This window comes from Vigna umbellata, chromosome 1, assembly GCF_029865625.1.
Source record: "Vigna umbellata cultivar VRB3 chromosome 1, Vumbellata_1.0, whole genome shotgun sequence".
NCBI lineage: Eukaryota > Viridiplantae > Streptophyta > Magnoliopsida > Fabales > Fabaceae > Vigna > Vigna umbellata.
In genome coordinates, this window is record NC_142165.1 from 106,323,179 (window position 1) to 106,345,672 (window position 22,494).

A 22,494-nucleotide genomic window follows, 5' to 3' on the forward strand; every position below is an offset into this window, starting at 1 on the left:
TAAAAGTAGTTAATTGTGTCTTGCGGTTAATGGGTGGACATTTCCAAGGTGATGCTCTTCACTTTTCATAATAAAAATAAGGGTTAGATAATTTTTGTGTGCCTCCAAAATGACGTCACTGCAATTGGTACCTCCGAAATTCTCAGTGCTTTTTTACAGATATTTAATAAATATATTAATTTACATTCTTTACAATAACTTTATTACTTTTGAATTCATGATGTTGACCTATAACGATCACATATTTGCATGGAGGCGAGCGTATGACTTTGTCACATTAAAATGTCAAGTTAATATGACAAAACTGATAATTCAAAGTACGAGAGTAACGATCAGGAACAAAATAACACATTTGTTATATGTTTGGTATAAAAAACATTTAAAAGTGTTTGGAGGTACCAATTTTAATATGGGTCAATTTTTGAAGTTTTAAAATAGTTTTTTAACCCTAAATAAATGAGCAAGGCTGCTGAGTTTGTGTACATGTCAGAATTAGAAACTCTTTTAGATCAATCTGATTAGAACGTCATCTCATACCTTGACGTTAAAAAATCAGTTTGAGGTTAGCCTTTTTTTTTATTAATGTGGAACCAATAAAATTGCCACTTTGTTTCTTGTCAAAATCTTTATATGAATGAAATACATAATCATTAATTAATAAACACCAACACATCCCGTTCCCTTTGTGGATCACAAATTAACCGCTTCTGTGGATCACAAATTAACCGCTTTGTAGGAAAGCAGCTGTATCCTAGTTTGTGTAAGGACCTCAGAAAAGATGTATAAACAAGCTTTAGGCTTTGTCTCCACATTGACAGTTGTTTATCAGGGAATGTGTCTGTAAATGTAACCAACACGAATTGTAAATATAGCAGAGTCAGGTGACTAACCTAAGTCTGCTAATTTTTGTCATTCAAAATTCCTCTCTCCTCTCTCATCTTCATTTACTTTCTCTGTTGTGTCAATTCCACATCCAATTACAAATTTAAAAAATGGAGGAAAAGTCTAAAACTACCAGATTTGTTGGTATTCTTGTGTTTCATGCCTACTTCACTAACATGCCTTGCTGATCTTCATCCTCTCATGATACTAGTGTTGAAACATGGCTGTAAATATTGCAAATTTATTGTACAATAAATATAGACTGATTGGATAATAAATATAGATTTGTTTGTAAGAAATCCCTAAACTTAAGGGATTGGGATTATGAGTTTATTTACTAGATTTGCTACAGATTTAAAGTCTTTATGTTTGGAGATTTATTTCCTTTTATTAGGATTGCATTTTTCCTTTAGATACCAATGTGTTTTTTTTTAGATGAAGAAAAGTTGTTTCACAATTATTGCTTACTGTCTGCACATTTTTTCACAACTAGCATTGAGTAGATATGATTATGTTATTCTGACAGATAAATGCATTTCAAAGGAGAAAGTCATTATATTTTAAATACATTTCACTTAAAATATGATTTACTTTGCCGGTGTATAAGCTAGTCCTCATTAGAATTGTTTAGGATCTTCTTGTATTGGGCTTAATTCATTTTTCAGTCCTTTAGTTTAGATTATGTGCGATTTTGTTTCCTGAAGTACTTCTTGAGCTAGTCCTTTTATTTTTAAAATCAAACCATTTTGGTTCTTCAATCTATTTCCTTCTACAGAAAATCCCTAAATTCTCTCTTAAAACTCAAAATCTCCACATATCTTTTTCTCACTCCAAATTCCCCAGCTAAAATTTAAATTTCATCAAAAATAAATCTCAAGTGTCTCCGTTTTCACACCCTAATCTAGCACCACATTAAATATTTGTAGTTTTATTGATTTTTCCATTAAATTTTTACTTCTGCATATTTAAAACTAATTTGTCTCCCGAATCCATCATAATGCCCAAATATTTGGGACGAAAATGAGAACCCATTTGAGGGTTTTAGGTAGAAGGAAAGCAACAGAGGAGTGAAATTTGTGTAATTTTAAAACTGGTGGAACTAAATTTGGTCAATAAAACTTGAAGGTTCAAAGCTGCAAATAAGCTGAACTTAAACTAAATTTAGAAAACATTAATCTCTTTGAACTTATGTAAATTTGTTTTTCATCTCTGCAGCATGGCGGGTAGGCAAGTCCTTGATGTGCCCTCGACATATGTTGGTGATTCAGCATATTGTATTGCTTTAAGCATCAAGCGAATGGACATTCAGAAGGTAAGCCAAAATTAATCTCTTAGAACAAATATCACAGTGAAAAGTGTCCCCTCTAATCTGCTACTGGTCATGGTGGACTCCAGTTTTCAATTGTATGTGTATTTTCATCACTTGGCATGTTCTGGTCTCACTAGAGATGGAATGCCTTAAGCAAATTATTCCATGGCGTGGTATCCAGTTTATCATGAAGAAAATGTGTTCAAATGTTAAGAACCTGTGCAGTAATACATTACACTCATCAAGAAAAACAGTAGTGTGGAACCTCCTACCTTGCAAAGTGTCACTGCATAGACAATTTACTTGACTGGGTGCTTACGATCTACAAATTGGTCATCAAGAATGCATTTCTGAATATTTGGAGACTAACATAGACTGGTTTTTAAAATACATTTCATAAATTTTATAGTACACAATTAGCCGTCTGATTTGGAAATAATGAGTTTAAACTGAAAAGGACTCTGGCTAGCTGGCTTCCCTACCTATCAACATTGGAAATCACAAGACAAATATACAGAAGGAAATAAAAGTGTTGATAGACTTGCTAATTTGAGAGGGCTCATGCTGTGCACGGTAAAATAAATAAATATTAAATAATTTAAGAGAGAATTTAGAATGAATTCTGCGAAATTGTATTTCTAAAAAGTCAGAGGTAACCAAACAGATTCAGCTATTTTAGCTGACTACGGTTCATAACTTGCTATGCTAAGTCAAACAAACTAATACACTGTGAAATGTTTACATAATAGACTTCGTTTGAATCAAGTGTATACAGATGCAACACTCTAACATTCACCCTTGTTCTTGTAGTTTGCTTCACTTAAATATAATTTTTATATTGATAGATTATTAACTTCATGATGTATAAATTGGGAGACAGAAAAGATGATGTCGTAAATTATTAAGTGGATATAAACAATAAAATTTGTTAGGAATGTATTTTTTTGCAGCTTGCTGACCTTTTCTGTCTTAAATTATGAATTACTTTATAGGCTCTGGAATCTTCTAGCACATGGATCTTAGATTTTCAAAATGAGGATGAGAAGGCTAACTGGTTTAGAGGACTTGTTCAAGCCACTTATCAAGCTTCTGTATGGCATCTTTAATCTGCTTTCTTCTCATGCTTTTTTGTTTTGTTAATGTTTTATAAAAGAATGCATGTTGTATGTAGACTCCTCCATCAATTGATTTGCTTGGCGACTCAGAGGTTGATGCCACTTCCTACAATGCTCTTAGTACCACTAATTCAAAAACAGCTGACACCGTTATAAATGGGTCACTGGTGGAATTGAAGCTATTTATATATGGAAAGGTTAGACGAATTCATTTTAAGGTTTTGTCTGGGAATAGTACAAGGAATGAGTAATATTTGTTGCATACAGACATGAGTAATATTCCCATTCTGGCAATTTTTTGTTTTATTCACTATTCGCAAACAATTAGTTTCAACTAATTGAATATTTTCATCTTTTCTTCCTCACATTTATTTGTTTAAGTTTACTATTTAAGTTGTTATGTGCATTTGCAAAATTCATACTGACACACACACATTAATATTTGTGCAGGTTGGGGACACCATAGATGAAAAGCTGGATGAGTCTCTTATTCTTGAAACTGTTGCGGATGGGGGGAAGGTTTGTGCATATATTTCTACAATTTGTGTGTAGATAGATACTTCTTTTAATTGGAATGGACCTAGATTTTTGATAGTCATATGCACTTTTTGAGGTGTCCTTGTTTTAAATTCTATTGGACAAATACCACAGCATTGGGGAACGTCGTAAAAGACCAGTATAATTTAGGAGCAAGTTTGTGTTCTTGAATATTTTGGTGGAATATCAAAATCTAAAGGGATTACCTTTTTCTTTTTATAACATGCTTCAGTTATCATTTTGTAATAATATTGGTCAGAATCCTTTAATTTATGCTGTAAATAATATTTACATGTATAGTTTAACTTACATAACCAGGAGATTTAATTACTTTCCATAATTACGAGGATAGTTGGCAGGATTAATATACTAACAACATATTTTATATTTAATGTAATGATCTTTGGTTATGAATAATAAGGATAGGTTGTGTTTATCATAGATAAGATTTTCTGTTATTAAGAGCAATTGCTCTTCTATGAATACTATAGGCAATTTTTTTTTGGACATTCTATCAACGGTCTAAAGTCCTTCGGAGCTTGTTTCTCTTGTGCAACCTGCATTGCTGCAAAACTACAATCCTTTCTTTATTCTACGGTATTACTTCTACGCCTACATTGCCATACTTCAAACCTCAAAAATGTCTTATACTTAGATAACCCTTAACCAATAAGGTAATGTGGGAAATGTTGAACTTCGAAATATTTAACCAAACCTTAGGCTTAATGGTCTTACCTTCTAGGAAATTTGTTGTTGGTTATAGGTGGACTTTTGCTATCAAGATTGGCCATGATGGTATTATTGATCATCTTAATGCTTGACTAGTGGCCAAAGGTTATACACTAATTTTTGGGTTGGACTATGATGACATGTTTTCTCTAGCTGCAAATATGGCCACTATTCGCTTATTCATAGCCATGACAACTCTTCAACGTTGGCCTCTTTATCAACTAGATGTGAAAAATGCTTTTCTTAATGGTGATTTGCATGAAGAAATTTATATGGAGCAACCACCAGGTTTTGTTATTAGGGAAAGTCTTTCTGACTGGTGATTGGTATGTTGTTACTGCAAATCTTTATATGGCCTCATAGATTCGCTTAGGGCTTGGTTTGGCAAAATTAATGCTATTGTTACACAATTTGGTGTGACTAAGAGTGAGACAAATTATTTAATATTTCACCGTTACTTAAATGCTAGTTGTATCTATCTAGTAGTACATATTGAGGATATTGCACGTACAAGAAATGATGACTATGGTATTTCACATGTAAAGCAACACCTTGTCACCACTTTCAGACCAAAGATCTTGGCAAACTAAAATATTTTTTGAGTGTTGAGGTAACACAATCCAACAATGGAATTGTTATTTCTCAAAGGAAGAATGCATTAGATATTTTGGAGGAAATTGGGTTAATTAATTCAAAGTTTGTACACATAGCCATGGATTGCAATGCCAAACTCCTATCTAATCAGGAGAACCATTCAGATCCTAAGAAGTATTGAAGATTAGTTGGAAAATTGAACTATCATATAGTTACTCACCCTAACATTTCTTTTGCACTCAATGTGGTGACTCAATTTCTTAATGCTCCATGTGCAGATCATTGGAATGTTGTCATTTGTATACATATATTCTCCTTTCAAAGGATTGTTATATGGACACAATAATCACACTAAGAGTTGTATGCTTTTCAGATGCTGATTGGACAAACTCTCCTTCTAATAAGTGATCCACTTTTGGATATGGTGTCTAAATTGATGATAATTTGATTTCTTGGAAGAATAAGAAATGGTGGTGCAAAAGCAAAATATAGAGCAACGACCTTAGTTACTTGTGAGCTTATTTCTCTTGCAAAATTACTTAAAGAATTGCAATATGGAGAGGTAAGTCAAATGACACTTATATGTGACAATAAAACTACTTCTCATATTAGCTTAAATCTTATTTTTCATGAAAGAACCAAACATATTGACATAAATTGGTATTTTATTTTAGAAAAGATTGTCTCTAGAGAAATGAAAACTAAGATTTTAGTTCAAGAATTGGATCAACATATTCTTCATGGTGGACTAAAACTCCAACACCCAGTGAGCTCATCAACATAACTTTTAATCTTAAGAAGATAATCTTCCATTTTTTTTTTGAATCAAGTTGAACTGCACGCATCACAATCATGGTTGTCAAACTTGCGAGTTAACTCGTTAACTCGGACGAGTTTACGTTCCTAGTCATGACTTTCGAGTCAACTTGTAAGCAAACTCGTTTTTCAAGTGAACTTGGTAGAATCGGATGTAGACACAGTTCACAAGGTTAAACTCATGAGTTTGAAACGATTTGGCGAGTTCAATGGGAAAAAATTTTATATCAAAATGAGGTCGTTTTGAGGACGATTGTGGAGAAGACTCACTAGGATTAGGGTTTTAGTGTTTTCTGATTTAACCCTTTCTTCATTCCTTTTGAAGTGCTCTTCTCCATTGTGCATCTATGGACCCTTTCTTGCTGTCGCACTCGCTGCCGCAGTTGGTCGTTGTCGTTCGGTCTTCATCATTGCATGCCCTGCTTTGCATCATGCATTTAAGAGAGGAGAACGATTCAGGCCCTATCTTTGTGCTCCGCTATGTATAATTAACAATTTGTCCAAGTGTAGCTCTTGCACCTTTTTTTTACATGTAACATTTGTGTGAATTTATTATTTTATTAAGTTATTTTAATTTTGAATATTCTTTGCAATTTTTGTTCATGTCATGTAAAGTAAACTCTTACGAGTTTACAAGTTGAGACTTTGAGTTGAGTTTATTGAGCTCTCAGCTGTTTACATAAACTCTCGAGTTTGACTACCTTGATCACAATGTAATTGATGTATATGAGATTTGGTTTACATAACAAAATATTCATGAATCTTCTCTCAGACCTCATAAGAGTGATTGCACCGAAGGGCACAAGATAGAACAAACTTAGAGAGGGTACACTCGAGCCAAACAAGCAATGTTTGGTCTTGGACTTCCATGATTCATACTCTAAATTAACACGATCAAGTGAGTGATTGTTTTCAAGGAGATAACAAGGCAGAACTATGGTATTCACAACAAATCATTTTAGCATGTGCAATTTTATTATTAGTTCAACATATTTCCACTAATGAAGGTAATTCGAGTCATCAAGCTTTTTAGCAATGGAGGATAGAAATGATTGTGTAGCGAAAGCCGTAGAAACATAGGAAGAGTAGGCAAAGATGAAGATATTGTGGAGAAGGTTTACGAGACTGAACCCATGAATAAGAACTCAAGATAAATGCAAAGAGAGATTCTTGAGAGTAAAACGATGAAGAAAAGGTTACAAAGGTGAGCCCTAGATTTGGAGAAGATGAAGCATCATAAAATAGTTATCTTGAAGAAAAAAGAATGAGAGGAACAAACCGAACTTTTATTATTTTTGCTTACATGAAATAAGAGTACAAAATTATTTATAGGCAACAGTTACAACAAAAGCTATTGTTTGCTGCCAACTGTAAAAGCTATCAACTATACAAACTGACAATTATTTATTCACTCTATCTCCTCTTTCTCTCGCTCTACCACTCATTATCTCAAGATCTGTAATAAGTTAAGTCTAAATTTAAAGTCTTAGATGATATGGCATCCTATCCTAGATTTATTAAGGAAGGTTACCTACCGTATTATCTATGTGGAGTTAAGTTCATTTCCAAATTCTAAAAGAGACCTTGGTGGGAAAGATGTAATTTAATTATTTTGGTATTTTGTGGATTAAATTTTCTTTTTCATAAACATGGAGAGCTTAAAGCATCTTATAATTTCTTGAACCATTACAAAATTATTATTTTGAAATGCATGAATATTGTTCAGCTGACAAAACTAGGAATAGACTGTTGCTGTTAAAATGTGAGCTATTACAGTGTATTATCTGACTCATAAGAAGGGTCGTAACCCCATCATAGAACTAATAAGTTGGCCGTGCTCAGTTCAATTAAATGATTGAAGTTCTGACCTAAGAATCGGGAAATTAAAAATATTGTGTCAACTAATCCATGGAGTAATTATGACTATGTTATTTGCCAATAAAATTATTCCAATTCGGAAGTAGATTTTTGTACTGTAAGTTGATTTAATTGTAAATGCTTGGCGGTTGCTTTTTTGTTTCCAGGTCCAGGTCCTTCGTGCTGATGGTGACCTGACAGTTAAATTGAAATTGCATTCTTTGAAAATTAAGGATGAACTTCAGAGTCGTGTATCAGTATCTCCTTGTTATCTTGCAGTTTCAGTTTTGACAAATGAAACTTCATCCTCTGACATGTTTGATTCTCATGGGAAGGAATTGTTTCATGATGATGATGATTGCTTTACAGATGCGTTATCTGATTTCATTGCCCAAACTGATGGAGGACACGGTCTACATAATATAGACTTGGATCATAGGGGATTGGTGGGAGTTGCTTCTGATTTCGAGTCTCTGGAAAGCACAATACACGAAAATGATATTGAATTAATAAAAGGAACTCCTCGAGAGGTATATTATGAGGCGCAGGGAAGTGATACTGCAAATTTTGTGTCTGTTTCCTTCATAACAAGGAGTTCTGCTTCGCCTGATTATGATGGAATAGATACTCAGGTACTTGGTTGCACCTTGTTGATGATGAATTGGAGTTTCTGGTCTTCTCTTAAGCATGATACATTGTCTTACTCACTTTTCTGAATGTTATTCTTCAGATGTGTGTTCGTATGTCCAAACTGGAATTTTTCTGCAACCGACCTACTATAGTTGCTTTGATAAGTTTTGGATTGGACATAAGCTCTGGAAATAAAGTCACAAGTCCCACTGACACGGCCACAACTTCTTCAGATAATCTTTCAGTAAAGGGGAAAACTGATGAAAAGGGGGCCGTTAGGGGTTTGTTGGGATATGGTAAAGACCGAGTAGTCTTTTATTGGAACATGAATGTGGACAGTGTAACTGTTTTTCTTAACAAGGAAGATGGTTCTCAACTCGCTACATTAGTTCAAGAAAGTTTCCTTCTGGAACTTAAGGTAATGACAAACCTTTTTGTTAGCTAGTTAGAGTGTTCCCTTCTCTTTTCCCTGGCTTTCTCAAGTCTATTGGCTTTCAGTCTATTTCTAGGTTATTCGTTTTCATGTTCTTCTGTTGTAAAAGCACTTGTGCTTTCTATTATTCACTGTCATATGTATGCTAGCTCTGAAATCCAATGTTCTTTTTTTTCTATCAAGGTTCATCCAAGTTCTCTTTCCATAGATGGAACGTTAGGGAATTTTAGACTCCGTGATACATCCCTTGGATCAGAACAGTGTTGGGATTGGCTGTGTGACATTCGTAATCCTGGTGTTGACTCCCTTATAAAGGTGTGTTCTCTGCCTATAAATCATTCTTGTGTACTTTTACTTCTTTTATTAGTACATTTTGCAATTGAAATGAATTATTCTACCCCTTGTATTGCATGGACTGTTTTAGGTTTCCTTTCCTTTTTCATTTTATTGACTCTAGTGAAAACAAATACGCTATACACACGAAAGTTCATTTTTTGTGTGATTACTTTTTTTTATGATAATAGAAAATAATAAAATTATTAATTTTGTTATTATTATAATTATAAATTAAATATAAATGATTTTTATAACTTTATTGTAAATAATTTTTATGTATTTTATAGATAATTTTTAAATTAAAAAAATGGTTAAGTTAAAAAAAAGGTCAAATTGAAAAAAGCGGTTAAATTTAAATAAACAGCATTTGAAAGATAATATTGCTAAAATAAATATTTTGATTTAAAAAAATTATTTAAAAGGTAAAATTTAAAAACAAATCTGGACACCAAATAAAGGAATCCCCTTTATATGTAGATGTAGATAGATTTTGTGCCAGCTTAAATTCGTTTATTTTAATTTTATAGATTCAATATTATCTATCAAATCTTTGAACAAAGCAACAAATAGTTACAAAACTCATTCTAACTTTATAAAAAAAATAGTTGCTTTATGTAATTATTGTCAGTGTTTTGTATGTCAAACTATACTATGTTTTTTTTATATTTTATTATTCTTAATTTAATATTATGTTTGGATAAAAAGTTTCAGAGGTTTCAAACTTTTCATATAAAACCATAGTTATTAGAACCAGATCAGTTTGACTGTGTAAGACAGTAGTTTTCCAGGTTAGGTAGTTCATTTAAAAATTAAAGGGTAACAACGGAGTTAACTTGGAGAGGGGTAGTGAGCTTGTAAACTCGTGCAAATTTACTAGTTCAATAGTGAATTTGATAACCATGCCCTCATAACGGTATTTGTGTGCACACTACTGAAAATCCCAACTCTGTGATTGTCTTCCTATACACACAAATTTGTATTTGTCTGTTGATATTTGACCATTAATATTTAATAATCTATAATGTCATTCATCCATTTCAATATAAGTTTCCACGCTGATCAATATATGATGATTTTTGTTTTTAGTTCAAATTCAATTCTTATAGTGCTGAAGACGATGACTATGAAGGATATCATTATAGCTTGCAAGGCCATCTTTCAGCAGTTCGCATTGTTTTCCTTTATAGATTTGTGCAAGAGGTATCCTCCAAAACTCTGTAAATTTGGAGTCTGATGTTAAAGTTGGTATTTTTCTGTTTCTCCCATTAAAGCTGTTTCTCATGTTTTGTTTAAAATTTTAAGGTTAAAATATGTTTAGACCCTTGAATCTGGGTCACTTTCTTTTAGTCCTCCATATTAAAAGTTGGATTTTTTTAGTCCTTCAATTTTAAAAAAATGTTCTTTTGTATCCTTCTGCACTAATAGAGTTATACTTGTTGCTAACATGACTAATGATATCATCGGGAACAATTGCACGAGTAACTGAATTTATGATGTGGAAACTCATTTTTAGATTGTCTAAAATATCTTTTTAATTCCTTGAACTTAGGTCAATTTTTCACATAACCCCCCACATTTAAAAAAAGAGAAGATATTTAGTCCCTCAAATTGAGAAAGAATGAACATCTCTAATTCAAGACTGAATGTGAACTTTTGTTTCATTCAACTCCTTTACATGAAAACTTATGGGATGGAAAATTAAAAGAAAATTCACTTGAAACATCTCTGTCACCCTTTTTCTATTGTATGAATTGGTTATTGAATAATATTTTATGATATACTTGTTAATATGATTTTAGTCATCAAATCTAGTGAAAGTGAAATGAAACCTTGTATTCACACATTCTAGTGGCTATGAATACTATACTATAATAAGTAAAAACCGATGTCAAAACTCTATTAATGTCAAGGTGACAAGACCAAGGAAGATAGAAGATAAGAAGGGACTACATCATTGTGGTAGTAGTAGTTCTGAAGTTTAGAAGAAAATAATTTCTCTTTTATATGTTTTATATACATACATTGATTAGATAATTTAGGATACAAGCACAATCTATTTTAGGAAACAAATCCCTAGATTGTGGGATTGATATGCTAGAAATAAAACCATGATAAAGGCAATATAGAAAATTAAAACCAATAAGAATAAAATCTGAAACTTCTTAAAATATATTGACGGAATAAAATCTAAAGTTTCCTAAAATATCTCTCACTCCAAAGTGTTCTCCATTTTTAACTTGGATATAGTTTTCTCAAAGTTATTGTTGTTTAGTCCCTTGGTGGGTATGTTTGCAAGCTGTCCTTTAGTACACACATGGGATGCAAACTAAGCCACTGCCAATCTTTTATTTGATTAAATGTTTGACCACTTCAACGTATTTAGTTCTATCATGTTGTAAAGGGCTGTGAGCTATGCTGATTGCAAATTTATTGTCACCATATAACCTTCAAGTCTTCCAATATAATCTTCAACCATAATAGTTCAATCTTCCCTTGCCCATTGCTCGAAATTTTGCTTTGGCACTACATCTAACTACTACACCTTTTTTTTTTACTCTTTTAAGTTATTAAGGGTGTGTATGGATTGGGGATAGGATTTGAGGGAGGGTGAGTGGATGGATTTGAGGGAATGGAGAAGGGATTGTGGTATTATTGAGAGTAAGGAAAAGATGGTATGATTTGAATAAACTTGAGATGAAAGTTTGTGTATGATATGATGGATATGATAGATTTAAAAAATGTTTTAATGAATAGACTTAAATGATTGCTATTTTACCCTTGAAGGTACATGTGATATAAATTTACTATTATTATTATATTAATGAAATAGAATAAAAACACTGACAGAATAAAAATTGCATAAATAATAGAATAAAAAACAAAACAGTAATTTTGTGGGGCCATAATCGGTTTTGTGCAAGAAAAGAATGAATTCTTACACTTCTCCCCATTACAGTAATTAGGTCAAGAGTGTATTTTTGCTAAGATATCAGGATCCCTTTCTTGGAATGGGCTACTTCAATTCCTGAAAAATATTTTAACTTTCCTAAAATCTTGATTTCAAACTCTTTTAGAACTATGGTTGTTTATTTGGACATTTCCTTGACCATCTACAATTATCATTCCATGAGCTATGGAAATTTTTTTGCCGGAAATATGTGGAACTTTTAGAGGGTTGTCATATGATTTGTAGCTCTAGAGTCTAAAATCCAATAATAGGTGTTTGAGACATTAAATTCAACAGAAATTGGTAACTTAGGGAATATGTCAATGGACACACACTTGTCGGTTTCTCTCGTTTATTAAGGAACGACCTTACTCTTTCTAGTTTCTCATGTTTGAGTTGCATAGATCCTCCTTGAATTTCGAGAACACTCAGTAACTGTTCTATATTGTGGGGCTTGTCTCTATTTTTCCATTTCAGCCATTACGATTATGTGCAATTAAGGCACAAAGAAATAAATTCATAAGGTTGATTAGACACACAACAATGGAGAATGTTAAGAAAATGCTTTAGGAATATTTTATTTTTAATTTTAATTGAGTCAAAGTCTTTTCCTTATTTTTAGGATTTAGTTAATTTTTAATTATGGATTGGAACAGTGGATTAAAATTAGGATAAAAATGTTAGTGGGTAGTTATTTTGTTAAGTTTTAAATATTGCAACGTTTCTCATTATTTCATAATTAATAATATAGAAGCATTTTAGCTTCAAGCTTGCTACTGTTTTGATTCTAAAACCAACAATTGGTATCAAGAGCCTTTTTCTTTAGGGACATGTGAGAGAAAAATCTGATAGCATGGAAGGAGATACAAATTTTTTAACAATAGCACCATCAATCTTTGATGGTGAAAATTATCAAATTTGGACCGTACGAATGGAAGCCTACCTAGAAGCTCTGGATCTATGGGAGGCAGTTGAAGAAGATTATGAAATTCCTGCGCTACTTGGCAATCCAATGATGGCTCAAATCAAGAATCACAAGGACGGAAAAACTAGAAAAGCCAAGGGAAAGGTGTGCCTCTTTGCTGCAATTTCACCAACCATTTTCACTCGAATCATGTCTCTAAAGGCAGCCAAAGCCATATGGGATTATCTCAAAGAAGAATATGATGGAGATGATCGAATTAAAGGCATGAAGGTGTTGAACTCATTGGAGACTTTGAATTGTAGAAGATGAAGGAACTGAAACTATCAAGGAGTACTCTGAGAGGCTTCTGAACATAGCAAAAAGAGTAAGATTGCTTGGTTCTTAATTTAAGGACTCTCGTATTGTTGAAAAAATTCTGGTTACTGTACCTAAAAGATTTGAATTTACCATAACCACGTTAGAAAACACAGGATTTTTCCAAGATCACCTTGGCAGAGTTGCTGATTTCCTTGCAGGCACAAGAACAAGGAAGGGCTATGAGAGAATAAGGCTTTCTTGAGGAAGCCTTGCCTGCTAAACATGAAGACAACTAGAAAAACAAAAAAAGGAACCGACAACCAAATAGAGACGGTGTTGCCCGAAATGAAAGCAAAGCAGGAAGCTCCAAAGGAAAGTATCCTCCTTGCAAGCATTGCAACAAAATGGGTCATCCTCCATTCAACTGCTGGAGAAGGCCTGATGCTAAATGCACCAAGTGCAATCAACTTGAGCATGAAGCTGTCATATGCAAGAACCAAAATCAACAACAGGAAGAAGATGCTCAAATTGCAAATGAAGAGGAGGAAGATCAACTTTTTTGTTGCAACCTGTTTTTCAACCAATGCTTCAAGTGAATCTTGGCTATTTGATAGTGGTTGTACTAACCACATGACCTTTGACAAGGCACTCTTTAGAGATACGAGGCAAATTGATGTCACCAAAGTTAGACTAGGCAATGGTGATCATATCTCACTCAAGGAAAATGTGACAGAAATCTAGCACAAGAAGTGAAGACATCCTCATCATATGTTGGGTGCAAAGAGTTTCTCTTATTTTGTAGCAATGGCTGCAACGTTGGTTTTGATCCTTCTCAATGTGGTTGTGGTTTGTCGTGGAGGCAAAACAATTTTTTTCATCAGGAAGGTTGATACTGAGGACATGCCCCTTCACAGTGATGTATTTGTTGTCCCTTCTAGCTATAATGCTCCTCAGCATGTTCATATAATAATAGGTGACTATGTGGGAAGGGCCATGGACGAACCAGGAAACAGTTTAGTACGTTATTGGAACGAGGTGTACGAGGAGGACCTTCTTGACTATGAAGACGAAGAAGAGAAGGAGCCTAAAGGTGCTAATAAAGTCAATATTGAAGCTGTCAAGAAAGGTTATGTTGGAATTCACAGATCAGGAATCAGAGACTTTTTATTGAAGACAGATTGACCTTTCATGGACTTTTACAGTTCCTAAAGCAAGGAGGAGTGTTAAGAAAATGTTTTAGGAATATTTTATTTTTAATTTTAATTGAGTAAAAGTCTGTTCCTTATTTTTAGGATTTAGTTAATTTTTTAATTATGGGTTGGAGTAGTGGATTAAAATTAGGATAAAAATGTTAGTGGGTAATTACTTTTTAAGTTTTAAATTAGGATAAAAATGTTAGTGGATAATATAGAAGCATTTTAGCTTCAAGCTTGCAACTGTTTTGACTCTAAAACCAACAGAGAAGTCTAAGTTTATGCAATAACAAAGGTTGATTAGACACACAGAGAAAACATGCAACAATGAATGTTGCAATTAGGTTTGCAACAATGAAGCCTATGATTATGTTTGTAGCAATGAAAGCTGTAACTAGGTTTGCAGCAATGAAAGTTGGAATTAGCTTTGCAACAATGAAAGTTCTAATTAGGTTTGCAGCACTGAAAGTTGTAATTAGGTTTACACAACAATGAAGACTGCAATTAAATGACACCATCAGCAATTAAATCACACCATCAGATGCTCCCAGGGATCATAATCTTTCGTATCATCTCAAGTTTAGAAGAAAATAATTGTTCTCTTATTCAGTCTCATTACATATATCCAAGGTTGTCTAACTCGAGAGTTTACGTAAACTCGTGAGAGTCAGTAAACTCGAATCTTAAACTCGTAAGAGTTTACTTTACATGTAAAAATTATAAATTCATACAAATCTTTTTCATAGAAATATTGTTAGTGTAAAACATAAATTAATATATTAAAGTCTCTATGTCTAATCCTCTAATAATGATATCATTATCTCCATCGTTTTCCCGGAATGTTGAAGATGTACTTGGATTAACTTCTACCTAGTTTGATGGGTTTCCAGTAAGATAAACTTTTTCACTACAAACACAAAAAATAAAATGCCGAACAACTTAAAATATTGTCTCAGCAAGGGTTGTTCAACAGTGCAGTGTGTATCATTTTATTTTTGAAAAATAAAATGAATGGTGCGGTGCTATAAAATGAAACTCATTAATATTGTCCTGTAAAATGCTTTGGTAATAAAACATGAAATCAATTTAAACATCACCAACAGTATAGGTGGCAGAGGGTTTAAACTTATGCAACCCGTGAGTTTGAAGACGAGATTGACAGCCAGATCAACGGCAGATCGACGGCGATCGCCAGATCGACGACGACAGCACAAACGGTGCGAACGAAGGCGAGATCAAACGACGACAAGGAAGGTGTGACGGAGGGCGAGATCGACGACGAACGACGACACGACAAAGGCGAGATCATACGATGAGATTGACGGCGAGAGCGTGAGAAAGGAGATGAATAGTGAGAATGAAAGCAGTGAGTGAATCGGTTCAACGAAAGCTCTAAAAACCTAATCTGGTGAGCCCTAAACAAATTTCTTCTCAAACTCGCAAAATCAAAACCCATCTCGCGATTTCAGGCGAGTTTAACGAGCCTGTCACCGATTCTACCGATCCCACACCAAAAATGAGTTTGCTTATGAGTTAATTCGAAAGCACCGAGTGAACTCGTAAACTCGACCAAGTTAACGAGTTAACTCGCAAGTTCGATAAACATGCATACATCGACATATATACATACATACATTTATTGGATAATTTAGGAAACAAATACAACCTATTCTAGGAAACATCCATGAGATTGTGGGATTGATATGCTAGTAATAAGCCAAGATACAACTAATATACAAAATTAAAACCAATAGAATATAATCTTAAACTTGCTGGTAATGTTTCAACCAAAATGATGCATTTATTACTTGAGGTAATAAATTTTTTTGGCATCTGTACTCGACTGGGGAAAACTTAAGGTAGTTGGAGGTTTTCGAGAGTGAATTGGATGAAAGTTCACACTAATGGAGCAGCCAGATGTTGTCTAGGATTAGTTACTTTTGCTGGTATGTTTAGAGGAAGTGGAGGGGATTGTATTGGCAGCTTCTCTTCAGTTTTGGGCATTCATAATTCCATGTATGCATAATTTATGGGAGCTTTTTATGCTATAGAGCATGTTTGGAATGCAGGGTAACTAAACTTTGGATGGAGTGTGATTGAGCTCTGGTTTGCCAAGCATTTTCTTCCCCGTGGGTGGCTCCTTGGATGCTAAGTGGAGTTTGGTGAAAATGTTTGAAGTTTTGAAGTGACATTGAGTATCAAGTTTCACATATTTTTAGAGAAAGGAATTATTGTGTTGCTAAATTTGCTGATTTAGGCTTTTGGATAATAGGGAAGATTTTAAGTTGTACATTGTTATGCCTCATGTTATCAGTTTATTTTTTTATTTTTCATGACAGATATCAACTTCCTATGTTTAGGAAAGTTTAGCTTCGTGGGAAGTTTAGCTTCATGACAAATATTTTTTGTGTGATGTTAAAAGATAGGTATACTTTGTAGTGTCAATTTAGCTTAAATGACAAAGTATAATATGATGCCTAACATGACCTTTATAGAAAAAGGAAATACACTTAGACTTCCTAAAATATCTTGATGGAGTAAAATCTAAAACTTCTGAAAATATCTCCACAGTAGTGATCACCGAGATCACTACTTTGAGAAGAGGGAAAGAGGGAAGAGAGAGGAAGAATGAGGAGCGAAGTAAGATATTTCAAATACGATTAAAATTGTCTTTCTCAAATTTGACATGTGTTAGTTAGCCAACAAATTTTCAACAATGTCAATTTTCAAAATCAAAAGGATGTATTTAAAAAGTGGAAGACTGAAAAAACCACTTTTAAATTTGGAGATTTAAAAGCTAATTTTAAATTTGAGGGACTTAAAAATTCAATTTTACATTTGTAGAAGTATAAAAATCAATTTCAAATTTGGGGAATCAAAATAGATTTTGATTCCAATTTTAGGGAGTAGAAGTATTTTAGTAAAAAAAGGTTTGAAACATGTATTTGCAGATAATTAATTTAATGATAAATGTCATTGTTAACATGGATGTCACTGGCCATATGGGCAATGAGTGTAATGTTGTCTGTAGCGAGAGCCAAAAGAGATGACTTTTGAAATATGGGGACAAAATAAACATTTTTTGAATTTGGAGGACTAAAGGAAAAAACAATAGAATTTTTAGCAACTAAAACCATATTTGTACCAAATTTTTTAATCACTTGATCTTCGGGGTTCCTCTGGTATTTGATTTAAGGGAAAAATGTTTGTATACTTGTTGGTTGTTCCAGATAATGATGTACTTTATGGAACTTGCCTCCCCACACCCTGACGAAGCAATAAAACTTGTTGATAAAGTTGGAGGATTTGAATGGCTCATTCAGAAATATGAAATGGATGGAGCTACTGCACTCAAACTGGATCTGGCACTCGACACCCCAATTATAGTTGTTCCAAGGAATTCAACAAGCAAAGAGTTAGTGATATTTAAATCCATTTGTGGAGTCAATCACAGCGTTTATTTAATATGCTTGGTAATCTTTTATGATGGTGTAAGTGCTTAGGACCTGTTTGGACAAGTTTATACATAAACTCTTGTAAAAAAGAAAAATAAGAAAAGAAAATTGAAACTATCTTCTCTCTCATAGCTTCTTTAAATTGTTTAACTTGTTTATAAGTTAGTTTTAGCTTATAGAAAAGTTCATTTCATATATATATATATATATATATATATATATATATATATATATATATATATTCTCTATTTGAAGTACTTAAGGAACCGACATGTAATAGGTGAAGATTTCATTGCATGATTATTCAGGTAGTTGACAGAAATATTGAATTACAATAAGCATGATTTTGCGTGCTTGATTGTGTAATGATGTTCTCTTTTGTTGGTTATTTGAGAGTTTCAGATGGTAATAGTTCTGTTGGAAAATTACATATTATATCTTTTATCTGGTAGGATATGTAAGTAGAGACAATGAATTTTTTCAAGCACCTTGTGATATCTTCTCAAAGCTACCTCTGCTAAGCTTAAGCTATTATTAGGTAATAGACAATAAATAATTCTTAAAAAGTGAACTTTAAACCTAACTCAACATTACATCACAAAACCTTACTAAATCAGCTTGAAAAGGATGTTTGCACCTACTTATATGTATTATAATTTAGTAATATCTATAGCTGCTGTGGAATCTCCATCATTAGTTTTATATCTTACAAGCTGAGAAATCTTATTCTTGTTCTTTTATTGACTTCCAGTTTTATACAACTTGATCTTGGAAAGCTACAGATTAAAAATGAATTCAGTTGGCATGGTTCTCAAGAAGAAGATCCATCCGCTGTGCATATTGATCTTCTTCATGCTCAGGTACACATTTCTTTTTACAAGTGGTCTCCCAATTAAAATCATTGACATCCTCCTGACTGGAAATGAAATGTCAGATTCTGGGTATTAACATGTCTGTTGGAATTGATGGTTGTCTTGGAAAACCAATGATACGTGAGGGTCAAGGACTTGATATATTTGTTCGACGAAGCTTGAGGGATGTTTTCCGGAAAGTTCCAACATTTTCACTTGAAGTGAAGGCAAGTCCAACTCCAAACCCTAATGTTTAAGTGTTTTCTTGTATTTCTTTCCCAATCCTGGGACAAATATATCACTTGACCTTGCGTTTTGAAGTTTATGCGCTAATAACCATGCTGAAATTCCAAAACAATTGGGTAATGAAAAACGTACTGCCGGGGTTCTTCATCAAAACATTCACCCATTGTGTGGATAAACACATGTAAATATGATTAACTTATCCTCACAAGTTGTTCAAAGTAAATTATTGTGACTTTATTTATTTATTGAGTTGTGTTTGGGATAATAATGGTTAAATGTTTCAGATGATTAAAAATGTCATCAAAGATATTGAAATGCGCAATGATGGTTAGAGGTGGGTTAGAGGAGTTAGGATCAATGGAAGTCATGGAAACAAAAAAAAAAATTGGCAGAAGCCAAACCGTATTGAAACTAACAAGAAATAGAATTCATTAATAAAAGAAAGTTACAAAATGTGAACCTCTTACAAAAGCCCGTACACATATGTATGCATACAGACATTCATGCATACATACATAAATATTTATATATATACATACATTCATATACATGTGTGTGTGGATGGAAAAGCATAACATAGGAAAGAAAGATCAGCTGAAACAAGCTGCAACTGTAAAACAACAGGAAATAGAGGAATATGCTCTACCGTATTCAAACCCTAGTACTGGAAAACCTTTATGTGGTATGAATTATTGTAGATTTTTAAGCTTTCCAATCAAATTATTTTAGTTTATATTTTTCTGATAGGTTTGCTTTAACTAGGATTAGGTATATTAGGAATTTTTCGTTTTTTAAGGTAGTAAATTAATTATTAATAACAAAGATTTTTAGTTTGTGGATTAGATGCTGTTGTAATCAGGTGACAAATAACAAGAAGTATAGAAACGGAATGTAACATGGTTTGATTTCATCTATTTTGTAATGCTTACTTCCTCATCTGAAACAGCAGTTCATTATGATTAGTTCTGAATTACAAGTACTTGGTGTTGAGAATTGGTTGTGGGAGCTGCATAAGGTTTAATCAACAGACCTTAGTCCACCCACTGCTGGGAATATTTTTAATTTGTATGTGCCTGCTTTTTGAATCACTAGTTAAGATCATCTTAATTTGCTTGATGGTTGATTTTGACTTTTTCATATAAATAATAAAGTCAAGATCCACCTTCTGAAGTACTTAATTTATGAGAGAATAGAGAGTTCCTGTTATCATTTTAGATATGAATTCAGTCCATTTACACAAGAATTACAGAAGGTCTATATAGCCTATTAGAGGATGGAATCCCTAATCTCTATTTTACTCATACTAACTTGTAGTTAGAGCTACACAAAAAAAAAATAGAGTAAAACTATACACTATTGTGGAAAAAACCAAGTCTCACATTGACTATATGTTCAACATTCGTCTTTCATTCTTATTTTTCTTCCCCTTAGAGTTTCTAGGCCTTCCATTTCTTATTACAGTGCTAATCACATTTCCTAGGTTACATTTTATACAGTCTACTGATTAGTGGGCTGGTTATTTCAATATGCACTTTTAAACAGTAGAATCACTCAATTGTGTTGATGAATAGACTTAAATCTGATTATTCTTTCCTTTTGATAATTTTATTAACCTGGTTGTGTAATAATACTAGTCAACACGTAGGCATTGTGATAGTCATTCAGGCTACCTGTGGCCAGTGGACAGATTGTTAAACATGTTTTCAGCAGCAGCATCACACAGTCAGTAACGTTGTTAGGATGGCCCTTTTGAACTTTTAGTGAATCTATTGAAGCAAGTGTAGGGACTCAGATGCTCCCTCAATAATTTTTTTATTTATGTACCTGCCAAGACTCCTAAAAAAAACATAGTATACGCTGCTATAACATTTTCCCCTAGTTGTCTAGCCTAAGGCCCAGCAGTTAGTTGTAAGGAGGCTTCTTGATCTGACTCAAAGCAAGTCTCCAAACAGAATATATCTACAAAAATAAAAATGTGTGTATCTTATAATCTAGTTTCGTACTGTAAGTAGTTGTTATGCTCAAGTTCACAAAGGAGATTAAATTCTTCAGCTAATTTTATGTGCATATGAGCAGGTGGATCTATTGCATGGTATACTGTCTGCTAAAGAATACAAGGTGATTTTGGATTGTACATACATGAATTTATCTGAACAACCAAGGCTTCCTGCAAGCTTTCGTGGTGGACAATCTGGTTCAAGGGATACCATTAGGCTTCTGGTTGATAAGGTTAATCTGAACGGTCAACTTCTGTTGTCACGAACAGTTACAATCATAGCTGTTACAGTTAACCATGCCCTGCTAGAGCTTGGTAATGGCACTGGTGGTGAATCTCCGTTGGCTCATATTGCTGTGAGTTCATACTTTAAGATGAGAAAAATGTACAGACAGTTGAATTTGTTTCCATGACATTTCTTCAATATTTTGATTTTATTTTAGTTAAATAAATCATTTCATCTTTTTCTCTCAGCTTGATATACATGAATGGAACATGCACATATCTCATTCAGCTTTGTATTATTGCGAATTTTACAGATGGAAGGTCTATGGGTTTCTTATCGTATGACCTCTTTATCAGAGACAGACCTTTTTGTGACCATTCCCAAATTCTCTATACTAGATGTCCGCCCTGATACAAAACCTGAAATGCGTCTGATGCTTGGATCTTTTGTTGATGCTTCCAAACAAGCATTTACTGGCCCCTTTTTGTTTAACCCTGGCAGCTTTAGAAAGACCACCAGTGAAGCTGGAATTGATGATATGCCCATTTCAACAATGTTCTTGATTGACTACAGGTGGCGAGTGTCATCCCAATCATATGTAATTCGTGTGCAGCAACCTCGAGTCCTTGTTGTGCCAGATTTTTTACTTGCAGTGGCTGAGTTTTTTGTACCTTCTTTGGGAGCACTAACTGGAAGAGAAGAAATAATGGACCCAAAGAATGATCCAATTAGCAAAAATAGTAGCATAGTGCTGATGGAATCAATTTACAAGCAGAAAGAAGATGTGGTGCACCTCTCTCCATCTAAACAGTTAGTTGCTGATTGGGTAGGCATTGATGAATATACATATGATGGTTGTGGGAAGGTTATTTGTTTATCTGTTGAAACAGATGCAAAGGAAGTTCGAAGCACAAGGTTTAGACCAATTATAGTCATTGGACATGGCAAAAAATTGCGATTTGTTAATGTAAAAATTGAGGTAATATGCTTCCTCTCAGTCTGTAATTACTTTTCTAATTTCCTTTGTATATTTGAGAGTTCTATAGTTTACTTTTTCCTCGAAACACCTTTAGGAATCTAAGGCTTCCTCAATGTTACTAATACTAATTATAATTTGTAA

At 33.4% G+C, this 22,494-nt stretch overlaps 1 protein-coding gene across 2 annotated transcripts in view; it reads left to right on the forward strand.

Annotated features, from left to right (window-relative positions):
* The window catches only part of LOC124838258 (calcium-dependent lipid-binding family protein), a 74,118-nt gene that overhangs the window by 22,449 nt on the left and 29,175 nt on the right, over nucleotides 1-22,494 (forward strand). For both annotated transcript variants that reach the window (XM_088105402.1, XM_088105403.1), the window contains exons 22-34: nucleotides 2,098-2,194; nucleotides 3,184-3,282; nucleotides 3,363-3,503; nucleotides 3,757-3,825; nucleotides 8,007-8,471; nucleotides 8,570-8,887; nucleotides 9,086-9,217; nucleotides 10,325-10,438; nucleotides 17,831-18,015; nucleotides 18,807-18,915; nucleotides 18,990-19,133; nucleotides 21,229-21,504; nucleotides 21,688-22,353. In XM_088105402.1, the coding sequence (XP_087961528.1) occupies nucleotides 2,098-2,194; nucleotides 3,184-3,282; nucleotides 3,363-3,503; nucleotides 3,757-3,825; nucleotides 8,007-8,471; nucleotides 8,570-8,887; nucleotides 9,086-9,217; nucleotides 10,325-10,438; nucleotides 17,831-18,015; nucleotides 18,807-18,915; nucleotides 18,990-19,133; nucleotides 21,229-21,504; nucleotides 21,688-22,353 (2,815 nt within the window). The remainder of the gene's footprint in view (nucleotides 1-2,097; nucleotides 2,195-3,183; nucleotides 3,283-3,362; nucleotides 3,504-3,756; nucleotides 3,826-8,006; nucleotides 8,472-8,569; nucleotides 8,888-9,085; nucleotides 9,218-10,324; nucleotides 10,439-17,830; nucleotides 18,016-18,806; nucleotides 18,916-18,989; nucleotides 19,134-21,228; nucleotides 21,505-21,687; nucleotides 22,354-22,494) is intronic.